An 18,903-nucleotide genomic window follows, 5' to 3' on the forward strand; every position below is an offset into this window, starting at 1 on the left:
ATGTTGCTCAAGCTAGTCTCAAACTCCTGGCCTGAAACGATCCTCCCATCTTGGCCTCCCAAAATGCTAGGATTACAGGTATGAGCCACCTCACCCAGCTGAGTTTTAATGATATATTTTTTCACTACAAATTGACATGTTTCTTTTTTTTCATTCTTAGTGAATCTTTAATGCATTTTTAATGAACAGTTCTGAAATTTTACTTGAATTTAACACAAGAAAAGAAAATATAGCAAAACTAAAGGAATTATTGGAATTTAATAAATGTTCCTTTATCGCAAGAAATATTAATTGCTAAAAGACTTATCTGTAATAAAAAAGATTATAATAACATGAAGGTATTGGAATCATTTTTCAACTACACATTGTAATTTTAGATAGCACTGTTGATTTCTTGTTATGAAATATAAAGCAATTAGCAGCCTTGCATTTTCTACAGCCTCCTCTCTCCATCTGCTAATTTCATTATGTTATAAATTTATATTATAATTGTGCTATCATTTGCAGTTGGTTTTAGAATCAATGTACAGAGTTGTTTAGTCTTGCTTCTATATTTAGATTCATTCCTCCTGTTTCCACTGTCCTAAAATACTTGCTTTGGTTGACTTCTTTGTTGGCTGTATTTATCATTGAGTCTTTTCAAGAAAGTGTCCTGGAATTTTATTCTCTGAGTTTTTTATGATAGGGAATGTTTTCCTTTTGCCTTTACCCAGCAGCTTAGCTACGTGTAATAGTCTTAGGTTACTTCCTTTCCACTCAGGAATTTATAAGTCAAAACTTCTCTAAACATCCAAATCAGAGGCAAGAAAACCTCACAAAGACTTCAGTTATACAATTGAGACTTTAGAATGAATAGGTTTAACATGTTTAAAGAAATAAAAGACAAAATTTAAAATGTTTACAGTAAACAAGAAACCATAATACGTGACCAATGCAGATTTGAACAGGAAGAAAATAGAACATCTAGGCCAGCTGCGGTGGCTCACGCCTGTAATCCTAGCACTCTGGGAGGCTGAGGTGGAAGGATTGCTTGAGGTCAGAAATTTAAGACCAGCCTAAGCAAGAGCATGACCCTGTCTCTACTAAAAATAGAAAAATTAGCCAGTTGTGGTGATGTGCGCCTGTAATCCCAGCTACTCGGGAGGTTGAGGCAGGAGGATCGCTTGAGCCGAGGGGTTTGAGGTTGCTGTGAGCTAGGCTGACTCCACGGCACTCTAGCCCAGGCGACAAAGCGAGACTCTGTCTCAAAAAGAAAAAAAGTAACAATTGGAATATTAAAAGAAAACTTCAGTGAATAAGTTTAAACTTCATGCTCCATCTTTTTCCACCACTGACAACCTCCAATGCCATAAGGTCTGTTGTGTCATATGGCTCAATTGGCAGGGCTGTTTGCATCAAAGCCTGGACTTGCTGTAGAGCCCTTTATTGCTCTGCATTCACTTGAGGCTGGCACCCATTTGTGTCACCTGGTATATAGACATATTAGATGTTCCTAAATGTAGTCTTCATTGCTCCCAGAGCCCAAAAAGGCCTACCAGCAGAGAAGGGTGGTGGCAGGGCTCAGTCTCTGTGCTATCATCTCCAGTAATTCCACTCTGGCCCCAAACTTGTACAGGCTAAGCAGCCGAACAAAAGCCCTCTTTTAGAGTCTAGTGACTGCCTGTTGATATTAATGCATGTCCCTTGTAGGGGAAGGGGGCTGACACCCAGCCCAAGCAGTTCATCACAGTTTGCTTTCTAACCACATTCAGGGCCCACCCTCTCTTAAGAGAAGTTTGCCCATCCTGCCCTCTGTGCTCTTCCATCCCAATGGGGAATAGACAGAAAGCATCCCTATTGCCTCGCTGATCCTTGCCTTGTCACATGTCGGGGTAGATGTTAACAGCACGGACTTCGCTTCCGCTAGAGCTTGAGTCCATTCCTGTGTGCAACGGAATCTAAGCTACTCTATTCCTCGGTTTCCTGGTCTGTAAGATGAGAACAACAATACAGATTTCATGTGCCTGTTTTTAGGGTTTAATGAGTTGATGACTATGAAGCGCAGCATGAGGCACGATGTTATTACTCTCATCACCCCATGTTGCAACGGCTTTTTTAGGGGCAGTTTCCCTCATTTAACTGGAAGCTCCTTGGGGGCTACAGTGGTTTTTTTCCATACATTCCCTCAAGATACTAAGGACATAGTAGATATCCAGTGCCTATTTAGGGATGTCTCCTGAATTTATACCCATGTTATAATCAGCCACATTTTTTTTTCTTCTGGAACTACAGGATGTTGATATCTGAGAGAAACTGTAGTTAGCATGTATAAAGCTCCAGGTGGTGAACAGAGCAGGGGCCTCACAGCGAGGCAGGGAAAGGAAGACACTCTGATAAATTGTATTAACTTTCTGGGCCTCAGTTTCCTTGTTTGGAGAATGAAGAGAATAATAGATACTGCTACAACGTTGTTGCAAGGACTTTCATAACGTATGCTTAATACGGTGCCAAGGACACAGTAAGTGCTGAGCAAACAGTAGCTGCAGTATAGAAAGTGAACGCTTAGGTGTCTCTGGGTTAAGGCTGGCAACTTCTTTGAGGTCAGCGCGGAAATAGGCTGCGGGAGCGCTGGGCGGGGCTGCCGGAAGCTCCGCCTCCCACGCGTCCGGTCGTCTGGGCAACGCGCGGTTCCGCTAGCTAGATCGCGGCCTGAGTGACAGCGTGGCAGCTAGCACCCGGCGCTCCCGAGCACACTCGGCATTGGCGAGGGCCACTTCGGCAGAGCGATGAGTGATGATGACAACGAGAGCGAGAGCGTCAGCGTCCACACCGAGTCCCAGACGGGGGAGGAGAACGAGCTGCCTGTTATCCAGCTGTGCAGGCTGGTGGAGGAGCTCAGGTACCTGCCTGGAGGCCGCCCCCCTCCACCCCATCCTGGGCGCTCCGCCAGTCCCGGGTAGCCTCAGACCTTGGGTCCCGCATGGAGAAGATCCAAGCCCGCACTGGACACTGGGGGAACTTGTCTTTTTACCTCTGCATTTCCACCACCACTGAGCTAACAAGCTGATGATGGAGCCAGAACGGGGTGCAGGGGTGAGGCTGGTGGGGTGGTAGTGGGAAGCCCAGAGGGTAATGCTAGGACTTCAGCCTGGCGGGGCTGTCTGGTGCTAGGTGGTATATGCTTAGCCTCTCCCCTGTTCTGCAGCGGCAGGTTGAACCAGGTGATTTCTAAGCCCCTTTCCAATGCTAAGATTCTATGATAAAACGAATATACCCGCAGAATAGAAAGATAGTTTGATATTATTTTAGTATGAGGCCACATGTGCCTGAACCAGGCTGTGACATGGACATGGACAGTAAAGAATGGTTAGCCCAATAGTCTGCCTTTTTAGGAGTCTGTTTTATATCTGCTACAGCAAGTAAATTGGATATCAGGATTCCATGATGTAGTCAAGATTAATGGTACAATTTATTGGTCTCACAGAGAATATCCTGGCTCTAGTAGCTGAAATAGATGTTACTTCTATACATCTATAAATAGTTTTAGGTCAGAATTGAGGCATTGTTGCTAACAGCTACCATTTTTGAATGGTTGTTATATCCCATGCATTTTACATATGTGACCTTATATAATGGCACCAAGCAACCCTAGGAGGTGGATAAGGAAACAAAGACACAGAGGTTCGGTCACTTCCCTAAGTTCACACAGCCAGTCAGTGGTAGTGCTGGGATTCAGACTCAGGTGTGACTCCTGGAACAAAATACACCTGGAACAGGATATGTGCTGAAAAAGCAAGACACTTTGATACATTGTGCTTTCCATTTAGCCTTTTCCACTAGTCTTAAAATACAGCCAAACAGGAATTAGCTCAATAATACATGAAAACATCAATGCCATTCTCTGTCTCGTACACACGTGTGCACACACACACACACACACACGTGTGTGTGTATAGGAGAAGTTAAGTTAAAAAGGTCATAATCTTGGCATATCCAGGATAAACTAGGCTTGTCATCTCTAGTTGTTTAAAAACCACTTGTCCACAGTTTATAATAAACTTCCAGTGGATACTTTCATCTACTGAGAGCTAGAAATAAAAGATCTGAGAAACATGAACCAAAGGAAACATCTGAAGATTGGGTGTATAACTTCAAGAATGTAGTAATTCAGAAGGGATTTCACAAATAGGTTAGATGATACTTGAAAACTGTAACAACAATTTTCAGTGTAACACCAGTGCTCTGAATTTTGTGGCTCATGAAACATATTAATAAAAATGTCAAATACTTAAAATAGCACTTACTATGTGCCAGGCACTGTCCGGAAATCTTTGCATTCCTTATTGTAACCCTAAAAGGTAGGTTCTGTTATTATTCCCATTTTATAGATGAGGAAACTAAAGCTCCAAGTGGCTAAGTGTCTTGCAGGAGGTCACACGTGGCTTATAAGTGTTAAATACTAGTTATTTGGGGTTTAAACTCCTATTGGTAGAACTTACTCAGGTACCCTCTGTCTTGCAGCTATGGAAACTCTGCTCTCAAAATTGAGACAGAGATGTTTGAGAAATATTACATCAAACTGGAGCCAAGGGAACACCGAACTTCACGAGTATCAGAAATTAAAATAGCAGCAGCAGACTATGCACAGGTACACAATGGAAATTATTTTATTGTTTGTCCCCTTACATGCAAATGGTATTTGTGTATCTGCCTTTGATGTGCCCTCTTTGGCCAAGTGGCCATGTGACTTTCCCCCTGTTCTACTTTGGATTCTTCCTTCCCCTCGAAGGTTTCTTTTTCAAGTGAGTGTGAAGGGAATTGGGTTCAATTAATAATAGATTGACTCTCGCAGAATACCTTAGTTTATTTGAAAGAATTCCCTTAAATTGTGGCTCAACTGTTTACAAGGCCCAGCCATGTGACTAAGGGAGAGAAGTAGGCCTGGTGTGGGCCCTTTGCTCAAAGGGCTTATCCATGTAGGTCCATGCTTTGAGGGCCAGACAAACCCATCTTCAGTCCCACACATTCCCTGTACCTCCCCACTTGTGACCTTGGCCATAAATGCATAGAAAATCTAATATTTTTGTTTATTTGTCTATTTTGCTGAACACTGTGCCCCTAGATGCAATTTCTCGTCTGTGTTCAGTTTGGGAAGCACTGAGCTTCCCCTTGACATTGACTTAAGTGCTGGTCTCCAACAGCTTCACTGCCTTTCCACCCTGGAGGCATTGTCCCTGTATTTATTTTTAGTTCATTGTAACACAAGCCTTTGAAGTGTTAGCACCAGGGCCTTAGGGTGACTTCTGAAATAACCGTCACCTCAGGCCTAGCAGCCAGCATCCTTTCCCCATGAGCTTATTGTCCCTGGCTGTCCTTAGGGTGATTTCTGGCAGGTCTGAGGGATCATTTTGATGCCCCCCTTGGGCTGCTGTATTACCAAGTTCTCTTTGACAATGGCTTTGTTTCTCCTGAATTGCAGTTACGGGGCAGGCGTAAATCCAAATCCCGCACAGGCTTGGACCGTATGGTAGGCCTCACTGTTGACCAAAAACTCGATCTTGTACAAAAGGAGCTGGAAGACATGAAGGATGAAATAAGGCACATGAGGGCAAATGCTGAACGGGATCTACAGCACCATGAGGTATACCTTATGCCTTTCTCTCAGCATGGGCCGTCCTACCCGGGCTCCCCACTTCCACCTAACCAAGATGTACCTATAGCGTGTTGGTGTAATTGTTGGTCCTTTGGAAGAAACACGGATGAGACAAATTGAGGGCCTGCCTTTAAGGAATTTCCCACCTGCTTTAAAAACATTTAAAACTTTTTTTTAATGCAAGATTTCAGACAAACATAGAGAAGCTAGCACAACAAACTCCTGCGAATCAACACCCAGATGCAGCAATTATCAACATATGGCCACTCTTGTTTCGCCAGTGTCCCAGCCAACTTTCCCCGCATCCCACTGGGTTATTAGGAAGTGAATCCTAGACATATCATTTATCTGAAAATATTTCAGTGTATGTCTCCAAGGTATAGATTCTTTGAAAAAACATAACCACATGCAGTGAGCTATGATGACGCCACAGCACCCTACCCAGGGTGACAGAGGGAGACTGTCTCAAAAATCACAATAACCCTAAATGCCCTTAAAAGTTTACAATAATTCCTTAATAATACAAAGGGTTTGAGGTTTAAGTCAGTGAACTGGGCAAAAAATACCCAAGTCACTGTTTACATACAGCATGCATGCCCATGGTCCATGTCCTGTTGGAGACCTATTAACACACAGCATGTCTTAGTGAGTCCAACACAGTTTCCTCCAGTGGAAAAACATCACTGTGAAGTTGGTTACCCACGGGATGAATTTGTTGGCTTGCATTTGAGAGCCACGTTGTATAAAAAATAGATACTTCTGTTCTATTTCTAAGTTTTTCTATTTTTTTGTTTCTAAATGTGGACACACACAGAATCACACTCCTTGCCTTGAGAGGGACAAGAGTGGACTCATGTCTCCCATTGATAGAACTATCTGTATCGCATAAACCAATCTCTCCCTCCCTCTCTCCCGCCATTCTCCTCTCCCACTTCTTTCCTCTCTCTTTCCAAATATGTATTGCTGAATTCTAGCAAGTTAAAAGAGCTTAGGATGTGGTAGCATTGCCCTGACCTGCTAGATTTCGTGATGTAAGTGTCAAGTGCAGAGAGGGATCAGTATGGGCTACAGTGGTCAAAAGACTTTGTTGAGGAGGTGGCGCTTCGCATGGGACTTGGCATGACCTTGAAGAATGATGGCATTTGTTTAAGGCATAGGGAAAGAAGGACAATCTAGGTAAGGAGAAAGACATGAGCAAGGAAGCGAAGGTAATCATGAGCATGGCACGATCATGACATTGAGGAGGCCCGTGTGATTAGAGAAGAGGGTGCTTTGGAGGCTGTATTAGGAAATCAGGTTGAGTAGGGCAATGAGACCTTGAGAACCAGGCAGAGGAGTTTATCTTTGATGTCTTAGAACTCCGGACCCCATTGAGGATAACTGAGCAGGAGGGCAACGTGTTGAAGGCACCATTTCAGGTGGATTGATGTTCCAGCACAAAGAGATGATGGGCTGGGAAGAGGCTGGAGCCTAAGGCCAGCCAGTGAAGATGCTTTTGCTTCTCAGGCCCTGGAAAAAGCCTGAACTGGGATGATGTGCTGTGTGGCTCCAGATACCTTACCATTTGATTCTTTAAAATAGTGTGTTTTCTTATTTCAAGGTAATCTATGTTGGTTGTGGGATAGTTAAGCTACAAGAAAATTTGAAAACATCTACAATGATACCCCTGGGAAATAGTTACTGTTGACCCTTGTATTTATCTCCTTATATAATTTACTACATATATTTTCTAATATATAATTTTAATTTTCCACATATATACAAATTTATTATAAAAGGAGATATATTATTTTGTAAGCTATATTTTTCACTTAATAAGGTGAAATTGTCTCTCCATGTCAAACATATATTCATTTTATAACACTTTTTTTCTTTGGAGATGGGAGTCTCTCTATGTTGTCCAGGCTGGAGTGCAGTGGCTATTCACTACAGCCTTAACTCCTGGACTCAAGTGATCCTCCCACCTCAGCTTCTTGAGCAGCTGGGATTACAGGTGCATGCCACCATGCCTAGCTTTATAACATCTTTTTTAAAAGTAATAGAAGTATATAATAAGACTGCTTGTTTATCTCCCCACTAATCCATCTCTCTAGATGTAACTATGGTTCGTGTTTTGGCATATATCCTTCCAGATATTTTTAATATAATTTTTTAATACAAATATTTTATTTTATTTTTTTATTTCAGCATATTATGGGAATACAGATATTTAGGTTACGTATGTTGCCCTTACCCCCTCTTCCCCCCAATATAATTTTTAATGGATAGTGATGCCTGAGACCCTGCTTTTGTTTGTTTGCTCTTTTCTTATGGATACTATTTTTTGAGGAATACTTTTTAATAATAATATTCATATGGTCAAGTTTGTATCTTAAGGATATCTTTCTAAGACTAAGAAGAAACATCGTGTATTAGGACACAAAGAGGCCTGGGAACTTAGGTTTCCTTAGAGGATATATCCTTGAGGATTTCTGGAAACTCTCTTTTCTCTTTGTGTTGACTCCCCCAGGCTATCATCGAGGAAGCTGACATTCGATGGACTGAAGTTCAGAAGGAAGTGCACGAGTTTGAAAAAGATATTCTAAAAACCATATCCAAGAAGAAAGGGAGTATTTTGGCCACTGAGAAAGTGATGAAGTACATTGAGGACACAAACCGCCGGAGGGTGAGTTGGCAGGCAATTAGCGCTTAGAAAGGGGGAGTGGATTCTTACAAGGATGACATAGAATTATCCATGCGAGGCAGCCCAACTCCACTTGGTCCACCATATGTGTTGCCCACATATGCAGATTTTTTTGCATCCCTAAAATTGTATGTGTGTGTGCATGTTTTAAAATGCATGCTTATCAAGGCTAAAATCAATCAGGCTGGATGCATATCAATACTATCTCAGATCGACTTCTTCTTTTTTATTGTTGTTATTTGTTTCAAGATCTGATGTATTTTCTTGAGAAAGGAGTGAGGCTGGGTCTGGTGACTGTGGAAGGGGCAAGTGAATCTCAAGCTCTTTGAGTTCCCATTTTATAAGGGGATGGACCTTGGGCTGGCCTGGGAAAGGAAGGAGAATTTTGGGGTACTCCATTCCCAGAGATTTTTATATATGTCAAGTTTTGGATCTTGTTACTAACCCTATCATGTTAAGAGTAATAAAAATTATGTAAGTTACCATGACAATAAAAGACCAAAAAATCATAAGATCATTTTGTCAGGAAAGGCCCCTACAGTAGCATACACCCAAATAATCTTGAACTTAAAAGCAATATAAAATATGCATGGAGCAGATTCCTTTCTTGATTATGAGTGAAATGTCCTAGCAGCACCAGCTTGGGTGGAAGTAAAAGAATTTGAAATAAGTGAGTGAATGTTAGGGCTCAACTTTTGGTTTACAGCCTTAGACCTACCAATTTTTCAAACCAACAGGGAAAAAGAAGATAAATGTATTAAATGGATTAAAATATGCCTTTATTTTATAGGATAATATGAAGGACAAATTACGTTTGAAAAATATTTCTCTCAAAGTTCAGAGGAAAAAAATGCTTTTACAATTGAGACAGGTATGTGACTTCTTTCTTTCTTTCTTCTTATGGTAGGCTGAGTAATGGCCCCCCCAAAGATGCTCACGTCCTAATCCCTGGAATCTGTGAATGTGTTACCTCATATAGCAAAAGTACTTTGCAGATGTCATTAATTGAAGGATCATGAGATGGGGAGATGCTCTCTGATTACCTGGGCAGGCCCAGTGTAATCCCCCTCTTTATGGGAGGGAGGCAGGAGGGGAAGAGAAGATATGATAACAAAAGCAGAGATTAGAGCGATGAGCTTTTACAACAGAGGAAGGGGGCCATGAAGCGAGGAATGTGGGCAGCCTCTTGAAGCTAGAAATGACAAGGAAACATTTTCCCTGAGAGCCTCCAGAAGGAATGAAGCCTTGCCAACACCCTGATTTTAGCCCCCAAACCATTTCAGACTTCTGACCTCCAGAACTGTAAGATAAATTTGTGTTATTTTAAGCCACTAGGTTTGTGGAAATTTGTTGCAGCAGCAATAGGAAACGAATACAGTTGCTATGCAGGCAGATAAGGGGCTTTCTATAGATAGAGTCGGCTTGAATTAAAAAAACCCTCATGACATACTTGTTGACCTTTGAGGGGATGCGGCCTGGGTGGCACAGTTAGACTGTGCTTTGGTGAGTCTTTGGCCGGCTGACCCTAATGGCTGCTGATTAGAGACAAACATGACTCAGGGCCTCTAGAATGGGATACGTGGCTCTGTCCTTTCCCAGCTCAATATTTTTATTATGAACTTGACTATGGGCACTGATGGCATGCACGTCAAAGGGGACCACTAAATGACACAAAATTGGGCAGGAGAACTAACATGTCAGGGGACTATTGCTTGATCGACCTGGGGTCCAGAAAGATCTCCACAAGCTGGGACAGTTTTAACATAAAGAGACTAAAGACAAATGTAAGATCCCCCACTTGGGTCCCCCCAAAATATCTGCACAGGTACAGGGTGGCTCAGCCTTAGAGTACCTGATAACATCTTGTCAGCTGGTGGCGGTGTTACGGCCTAGGCTGCACTGATAGAAATACAGTGCCCACACCAAGAAAGGGGTGTCTTTGGTCCGCTCTGTCTGAGCAGCCCCAACCTGGAGTGTCGCATCCCAGTGTGAGCTCCACACTTGAAAGAATTGGTAAACTAGAGTTCATGGAGGAGCGTGAGCCAGCGGGGTGGCAAGGGGGAGTGCTCAGCGGTGCTGCCAGAAGAGAGGACGCACTAGTGGGCAGCAGCATGTACATGGAACTGTATACAGGGGCAACAGAATCAAGGACCATGTAGCTAAAGCTTCCAGAGGCTCAGCGAGAGAGAGAGATTACCCTCAGGTATAGAAAACAGATTGGGAGCATTGGAGCTGGAGAATGGGTCGTTTGGGCTTAAGGAAATTGCGGTATTGTTTTGGAAAGGGGAAGACGAGACGCGTCTTCAGGAGGTAGCACAGGATGAGGAGAGCGGGGTGTGGGAGCAGCAGCAGTCCTCAATTTGGGCTGTTGCTGTCACAAATATAAGATGGCATAGGCCTGGCAGGGCAGGTAAGATGCCATGGACCTGGCAGTCAGGGAGGGAATCCAATACACTAATAGATCCACAGTGCAGAAACGTCATACAATCAAAGGAGGGGGATTCATGGGCTGCTTTTCCTGGGTTTTCCTGGTTAAAAACAACTTTTAAATGGCCTGATTCTTACTCTTCCTTGAGGGTCCAGTTTAGGCACCACCCTCTGTGGGAAGCCTTCCCTGACTCGGCCTTTCATCCTCCCCTGGCCTAGCTGAGGGGCTTCTGTGCACCCTCCACCCCCTGCCCATCCCAGAGCACCACGCCGATGAGTCAGTACCTGGGGCCTGTTTGTGAACCTTCATCTCTTCTCCTTGAGGCTAGGGAACATTGTATTTACTCAAATCTCTATTCCCAATGCCTAGCAGCATGCCCGGCACCAAGCAGATGCCCAATGCATGTTTGTCGAATGACGGAATGACCTGCAAAGTTTTACCAAGAGTTGCGAAATGCGACCCATACATTCAGAATCACAGCTGAAGCTCCCATCTTTTCTTCTTTCTGAGCCATAGAAGGAAGAGGGGGGTGAGGCCCTCCACGAAGTTGATTTTCAGCAGCTAAAGATGGAGAACGCTCAATTTTTGGAGACGATTGAAGGAAGGAATCAAGAACTGATCCAGCTAAAGCTGGCATCTGGGAACACCTTGCAGGTCCTCAACACCTACAAAGTAAGGCCATCCCTGATGCCTAGGGCCCCGCTAGGCTTCCCACACCCACCTTTCTGGCCACAGGGAGGTTCCTGTGTACACAGCAGTTTCACACAGTGCTTAGGTGTCCCTCACTATCCTGCTCCTGCCTGATTTCACTCACCAAAGCCGTGCCTCCTAAAATTCCCTAAATGCTGCCACAACCCTGGCTATGCATGAGAACCATCTGGGGGCTTTTTCTTTTTGAAAAATATACCAATGGCCAGTCCCACCCTGACTAATTGAATTAGGAGGTAAGGGTCTCACATCTTGTTTTGTTGTTTTTAACTCCCCACATGATTTTTATGCATGGTGAGTTTTGAGAACTAATCACATTTAGGTCCTGTTTAATTTAGGCTTATAATAAAGCACTTCCCACCTTAAAACCCTGCAAAGGGGCTGGGTGCGGTAGCTCACGCCTGTAATCCTAGCACTCTAGGAGGCGAGTCAAGAGGATCGCTTGAGCTCAGGAGTTTGAGACCAGCCTGAGCAAGAGCGAGACCCTGTCTCTACAAAAAATAGAAAAAATTAGCCAGGTGTGGTGGCATCCCCCTGTAGTCCCAGCTAGTTGGGAGGCTGAGGCAAGAGGATTACTTGAGCCCAGGAGTTTGAGGTTGCTGTGAGCTAGGCTGATGCCATGGCACTCTAGCCCAGGGTCTACATTGCTTGCAATACCCGAGCATCAGTGACACAGGCCACAGCGGGCGGAATGAGAGCCATTCTGTGTCTCAATTCTCAGGTCTCCTGGGGGAAATGGAGGCAAAACAACTGTGAGTTGTGGAGTCAGACCTCACCTGGGCTTAAATGGCAGCTCTGCTGGGGGATGGGCTTCATCTGAAGGGATTCTTCACCTCTCAGAGGCAAGTTTTTGTGTCTTGCCAGCAGGATGGAGCTCTGTCTAGTCTGTGCTGTGTCCCTCGCACCCAGGACAGTGCCTGGCTAAAGCAGGGGCTCAGCCAATGCTGTGGAATGAGCAGCTGGCAGTTCAGGTTTTGGGGGGAGGGGGCGGGGGACAGGCCACTTTGATGTAACCATCAAACACCCAAGTGTGAGAGGCCTTGTTAACAACATGCAGAATAACTTTCCTCCATTACGCACAGTACCCATACCCACAGTATGGCAGGCGCAGGGCTAAGTGCTAAGGGGACACGGTCTCTTCTCTTCCGTGAGTTTCATGAGTGAACTTGAGTTAAGGTGGCACCTTTTTCTCTGACCTTATGCCCTCAAGCTCTGCCTGGTGGAGTCTGGTAGAATATAAGCATTTCACTACAGCTGGGATGAGTCACCCCTGACTGACTGTAAACTAGTGACCTGGTGCCTTGTGGTAGGTAGAATTCTTAGATGTCTCAAGACTCCCTGCCCGCCTGGTGTATACACCCCAGCCAGGATTGTGAATATGATGGGTTCTGTTATTAAGTTCTATTCTGTTCTATGATTAGGTTATATTATATGGCACAGTTGACCTTAAGATAGGGAGATTACCCATGGGGACCTGACCGAATCACACAAGCCTTTTGAAATCATAGAGTTTCTCTGGAAAAGGATGTCAGAGATGTGAAGCACAAAGGGAATTTGCTGGGTGAGAAGTTCTTTGTTGCTGGCTTGAAGACAGAGGGGCCACTTGGAAGGGATCTGAGAGGGGCCTCTAGGAGCTGAGAGCAACCTCCTGCTGACAGCCAGGAAGAAAATAGGGACCTTGGTCCTACAACTTCAGAGAAATGCATTCTGCCAACAAGAAGTGAGCCTGGAAGAGGACCCTGAGATCCTGACAAGAACCACAGCCCTGGCAGACACCTTGATTTCAGCCCAGGGGACTGTGGGCAGATAGTCTAGCCTCACTGTGCCCAGCCTCCTGACCTATAGAAACATGAGATAAGAAATGGATATTGCTTTAAGCCACAGAGTTTGTGGTAATTTGTTATGCAGCAGTGGAAAGTGAATGCATGCCTTTTCAGAAGTGGCCTCCTCGAGTGACTGAAGGCTTAACTCAGCATCACAAATTAAGCCCTTATCACACATCATGATGGCCATGCCCAACAGAGCCAGTGATGCCCTTGTAGTTCCATCCCTTCCTGCCCAGCCTCCCCCGCCCACAGCTGAGCCCCCTCAATCTGGTCTCTTGTTCACTTTTGCTTTCCTAAGCATTGCAACTTCCATGCAGGGCATGAAGCAGGCAGTGAGCCTTAGAGAAGTGAGGGCTGTAGAGGAGTGGGGAGAGGAATGGCTCTGGGTGCCCAAAGGTTCCCCAGGCAGGTGGCTCCACGCTCTTCTGCTACATCTAAGTTTTGACACTCTGGGGCAATGCCCCTGCATCCTCCTACTTCTCCTTTCACGTTGACTGTGGCCCTGTGGCTTCTTACCCCTTCTCCCAGCTCCTGTTAGACCCTCCTCTCCTAGCCGCTTTCCTTAGTTTGGAATGTTCTCTCTTTCCTCTTCACCTGCACATATTAACTCCACCTTCCAGCCCTCTTTCCAGCATTTCTTCTGCAGCAAAACCTCTTCTCACTGTCCTGGCATTCTTACAGCTTGGCACAGTTGCAGTTTTGCGTTTCTTCTTCCAGTTATTTGACTGCCTCCCCACCTGTGTCCAGACTGTGAGCTGGCCCCCTTGTGGCAGGGCCTAGGTTGCTTTGCTGACCAGGGCCTGGTGCAGGGTGAGTGGGTTCTCAGGGTTTGTTGAGTGAGCCCCCTGAAATCACCAGCTCCTTCCCTAGGCCCACTCCTCAGCGAAGTAGAGCATATCTCAACTCCTCTGGCTGACTCTAACCCACTGGGAGAGAGTGGTTGAAAGGGGGCCAGTCTGAGAAGCAGGGGCCTGCAGGAGCTGGTGAAGGGCAAATGCTGCGACAGGAATCTGGCAGGCAGCTCCTGCGCGATTCTTCTGACACCAGCAGGCCCAGCCTCATTAGGCAAGGGCGACAGTGGTGGAGCCTATGCGCGGTGGAATCACACTGCCTGGGCTCAATTCCTGGCTCACCCTTGTCTCTGTGACCTGGGGGAAATTGTTTCACATCCGTGGGGGTCAGTTCCTTCACCTGTCAGTAGGAATAGCAGTAGCACCCATCTCTTGGGGAGTATTCCTCCCTCTCCATCCATGTAGTCATGACAGCTGTTTTTTGAGTGTTTTCCATGTGCCAGGTGCTGTGCTCAGCATTCTACCCAGATGTCTCCTGTAAGCCTCTCCACAACCCTGCGAGGTGATTGGATCAAGTATAGAGAGGCTCTGGGACTTGCTCAGAGTTTCTCTTAGTAAGTAGTGGGGCAGGATTTGGGTCCAGGTGTGTCTGACCTCTCTGCCTCTCCAGCTGAAGGCAAGACCCTGAGATCCTCTCCTCCCCTGCCAGATCTCAGACACCAAGATTCTGAAAATCTAGGCAACTGTGAGAAGGGCAGTCTGAAGTTCCTGGATGGTCCTGCTTTTCTCCTACTTAACAAAGACCTGTCTGCCCTTCCCGCAGTTCTAAGAGGTCAGCTTAGCTCAAGACTTGGTGTGTTGTTATATTTCAGAGCAAGCTTCACCGAGCAATGGAAATACACATCAGTCTGGACAAGGAGTATTTGCTGAGAAATGAGCTACTTGGAAAAATCGAAAGAGAAACCCTACAAGTAGAGGAGGTAGGAGAGGGCAAAACATGCCGTTTCTGATATCTGTCTCCTTCTGTCTACAAGGACTCGAGTCAGTGTCTACCAAGATTCAAGCCACCTTGGTTGTTTACCTAGAAAAGTCTAGACCATAAAAATCAAAATAGCCATCAAAGCAGAAAGTGGCACCCGGAGACCTTCATTGCATTTTACGACTGGGTTGGGTTCTATAATCAGCTCATAAGAAAAATTTCATAGAGTCCAAATAATACTCGAGAATTTCTGAAAGTACAATATTCAAAGTTTTGTGTCTATACCCGTAAAAAATGTATAGTGCATATAGTAACTATTATAACATGAGAAAAAGTGCACATGCCAAAATAGAATGTTTTATGTAAAGGAGAGAGAGAGTGTGTGTGAGCTGTTGAAACACAGAACTCACCTGGTGCGGTGGCTGCTCAGGCTATGAATGTCCGTAACTGAGATGCACGTAGGATATGATACAAAGAGAACTTTTTTGGAGGGTGGACTCATGATCAGAAGACCCATCATTCTTTGATGCTACCAGTTTCTAGCCTGGAACAAGCCTTTTCATTAGACAGGACTGTTCCCACATCTGTAAAACAGAGGTCACAGCCCTTGTTATGGGGACTAAATAGGACCACATGCAGTGATGCTTTGTCAGCCTCTAAAGCCATTCCCATAATTATTAGTGTCATTGTCTTGAATGGGCCTGAAGTGTCCCCATCAATGTGCGTGGCACCAAACCTGCCTACAATGGCCAAAAAGCCACAGGATTACTACATCTGCCTCAGTTTTGTCATGGCTTCCACTTCATATCCTTGATAGAGAACCAGTACCTTCTGCAAAAAAACCAGTCTCAGTACAAAGTGGCAGGCAATAGTTATTGGATTACAAGTAAAAGTTAAAATTGATTTTTAAAAGCCTGTACTGCTTAGTATATTTTAGTTTTCCTGTCAACTTTTTAAAAACAGCTTTATTGGGATATAATTCATATACCATATAATCACCCATTTGAAGTGTACAGTTCCATGGTTTATAGCAGTGGTCCCCAACCTTTTTGGCACCAAGAACTGATTTCATGAAGACAATTTTTCCACGGATGGGTGTTGGGGGCTGGCGGAGCTCTGTGGCCCAGTCCCTAACAGGTCATGAATTGGTACCAGTACGCGGCCCAGGGGTTGGGGACCACAGGTTTATAGTATTAATATAAGTTACAGAGTTGTGTAACCATCAGCACAATGTTTACCCTTTAGAAATCCTTCTCCATTCTCCACCTCCCCTGGCCCCCACCCTCCTGCCCTAGGCAACCACTAATCTACTTTCTGTCTCCATGGACTTGCCTATTCTGGACATTTCATATAAAGGGGATAATATAATATGTAGTCTTTCATGACTGGCTTCTTTAACTAGAAATGATATTTTAAAGGCTTATGTTGTAGCATATATCAGTACTTTGTTTCTTTTTATAGCCGCATAATATTCCATTACATGGCTAAACCTCATTGTATTTATCCATTCAGCAGTTGATAGACATCTTGGTTTCCACTTTTTGGCTATTTTGAATGATGCTGATGTGAACATTCTTATACAAGTTTTTTTCTGTGGATCTATGTTTTCTTTTCTCTCGGACATATACTTAAAATTGGAATTGTGGGTTATATATGGTAATTCTAAGTTTAAGATTTAGAGAGACTGCCAAACTGTTTTGCAAAGTGGCTATACCGTTTTACATTCCCACCAACAATGTATGAGGGTTCCATTTTGTGTACATCTTTGCCAGCAGTTGTTATTAATATTTTTAGTTTTTCTTTAATGGCCTTCCTAGTTGGTATGAAGTAGTATCTTCTTGACATTTTTATTTGAATTTCCTTAATGACATTGAGCATCTTTTCTTGTATTTATTGGCCACTTGTCTATCTTTATTGGAGAAATGTATATTCATGTCCTTTGCTCAGTTTATAATTGGGTTATTTATTTTTTTAACTTACCCATTGTAAGTTGAAAATGTCATAAGTCAAAAATGCATTTAATATACCTAACCTACTAAACATCATAGCTTAGCCTAGCTCAGAGCACTTACATTAGCCTACAGTTAGGCAAAAATCATCTAACACAAGTCTATTTTATAATAAAGTATTGAATATCTCATGTAATTTATTGAGTACTGTACTGAAAGTGAAAAACAGAATGATTGTGTGGGTACTCCAAATACAGTTTCTACTGAATGCATATTGCTTTTTCACTATCATAAAGTAAAAAAGTCGTAAACTGAACCATTGTAAGAAGAGGACCATCTCTATATGATTTGTAAATATTTTCTCCCATTCTATGGGTTTTCTTTCTCTTTCTTGATGGTATTGTTTGTAGCACCAAAGTGTTTAATTTTGATGGAGTCCAGTTTATTTTTTGCTTTTGTGCTTATGTTTTTGGTATCATATCTAAGAAACCATTGCTTAACCCAATATCATGAAGATGTATTCCTATGTCTTTCTTTAACAGTTTTATAGTTAAAGCTATTACATTTAGGTTTATGATCCATTATGAGTTAATTTTTAAAATGGTGGGAGCAAGGCTTCCAAAAACTGAAAGAAGAAAGGAGATAAAATATGTTCATAGAGTTTGTTGTATTAACATTTTTATTTACCATTTGTGGTTTTCTCTGTTTCTTCTTGTGGATTGCAGTTACTATCTGGTGTTATTTGCTCATGCAAATACACTTTGTTTCAGTCTGCCTCTTTTGTTCTGTTACTTTCAAATATATTACATTTTTATATGTTATAGTCCCCCAAATATAATTATGTATGTATTGTTTTATGAACTTGCTTTAAACCAGTTAAGAGAAGAAATATGCAATTACACTATCTTTTATAATGACCTACATAATTACCTTTCTTTGCACTATTTTTTTTTTTTCATGTGGATTCTGAATTATTGTCTGGTGTCACTTTTTTTTCAGCCTGGAGAACTTCCTTAGTATTTCTTGTAAGGCAGATTTGCTAGCAAGGAATTCTCTAGGTTGTTGTTCATCTGGGAATATATTTTTCGTTCATTTTAAAAAAATACACTTTAGATTTACAGGAAAATTATGAAGATAGTAGAGAATTCTTATCTCCTCCATACCCAGTTTCCCCTAATTTAACCTCTTAAATTAGTATGTTTATTACAATTAATGAACCGGTATTGATACATTATTATTCACTGAAGTCTATACTTTATTCATATTTTCTTAGTTTTTACCTAATGTCCTTTAACTGTTCCAGGATCCCATCCAGGATATCCAATTAGTGTCCTGTCTCCTTAAGCACCTCTTGGTTGTGACAGTTTCTCAGAATTTCTTTGTTGTTGATGATCTTGACAGTTTTGAGGAGTACTGGTCAGGTATTTTGTAGAATATTCCTCCATCGGCATTTGTCTGATGTTTTTCTCATGATTATACTGGGGTTTGTGTATTTCGGAGAGGAAGACTGTGGAAGTGAAGTGCTATTTTCATCACATCACATCAAGGGAGCATACTGTCAACATGACTCGTCACTATTGATGTTACTCTTTTTTTTTTTTTCTTTTTTTTTTTTATTTCATTTCAGCATGTTATAGGGGTACAGATGACTAGGTTATGTATGATGCCCTTACCCTCCCTACCCCCAAGTCCGAGCTTCAAGTGTGTCCATTCCCCCGGAGGTGCACATCGCACTCATTGTTTGTGCATGTGCCCGTCCCCTCCTCCCCCCTCCCCCCTTCCCTTGCCCAACAACCAATACATGTTATTCTTATATGTGCACTTAGACGTTGATCAGCTAATACCAGTTTGATGGTGAGTACATGTGGTGCTTGTTTTTCCATTCTTGGGATACCTCACTTAGTAGA

The 18,903-nt window shown here is 43.3% G+C and overlaps 1 protein-coding gene across 2 annotated transcripts in view; it reads left to right on the forward strand.

Annotated features, from left to right (window-relative positions):
* Positions 1-2,683: 2,683 nt before the first annotated feature.
* The window catches only part of CCDC113 (coiled-coil domain containing 113), a 26,414-nt gene continuing 10,194 nt past the window's right edge, over positions 2,684-18,903 (forward strand). The window contains exons 1-7 of one of the 2 annotated variants that reach the window (XM_012647850.1): positions 2,699-2,878; positions 4,501-4,627; positions 5,459-5,620; positions 8,142-8,297; positions 9,106-9,186; positions 11,260-11,415; positions 14,941-15,048. In XM_012647850.1, the coding sequence (XP_012503304.1) occupies positions 2,766-2,878; positions 4,501-4,627; positions 5,459-5,620; positions 8,142-8,297; positions 9,106-9,186; positions 11,260-11,415; positions 14,941-15,048 (903 nt within the window). In that variant the 5' untranslated portion in view covers positions 2,699-2,765. Of the gene's footprint in view, positions 2,879-4,500; positions 4,628-5,458; positions 5,621-8,141; positions 8,298-9,105; positions 9,187-11,259; positions 11,416-14,940; positions 15,049-18,903 lie in introns of both variants that reach the window. The other variant, XM_012647851.1, reaches the window with a different exon arrangement.

The sequence above is a fragment of the Propithecus coquereli genome, unplaced genomic scaffold (genome assembly GCF_000956105.1).
Source record: "Propithecus coquereli isolate 6110/MARCELLA unplaced genomic scaffold, Pcoq_1.0 Scaffold272, whole genome shotgun sequence".
Classification (NCBI taxonomy): domain Eukaryota; kingdom Metazoa; phylum Chordata; class Mammalia; order Primates; family Indriidae; genus Propithecus; species Propithecus coquereli.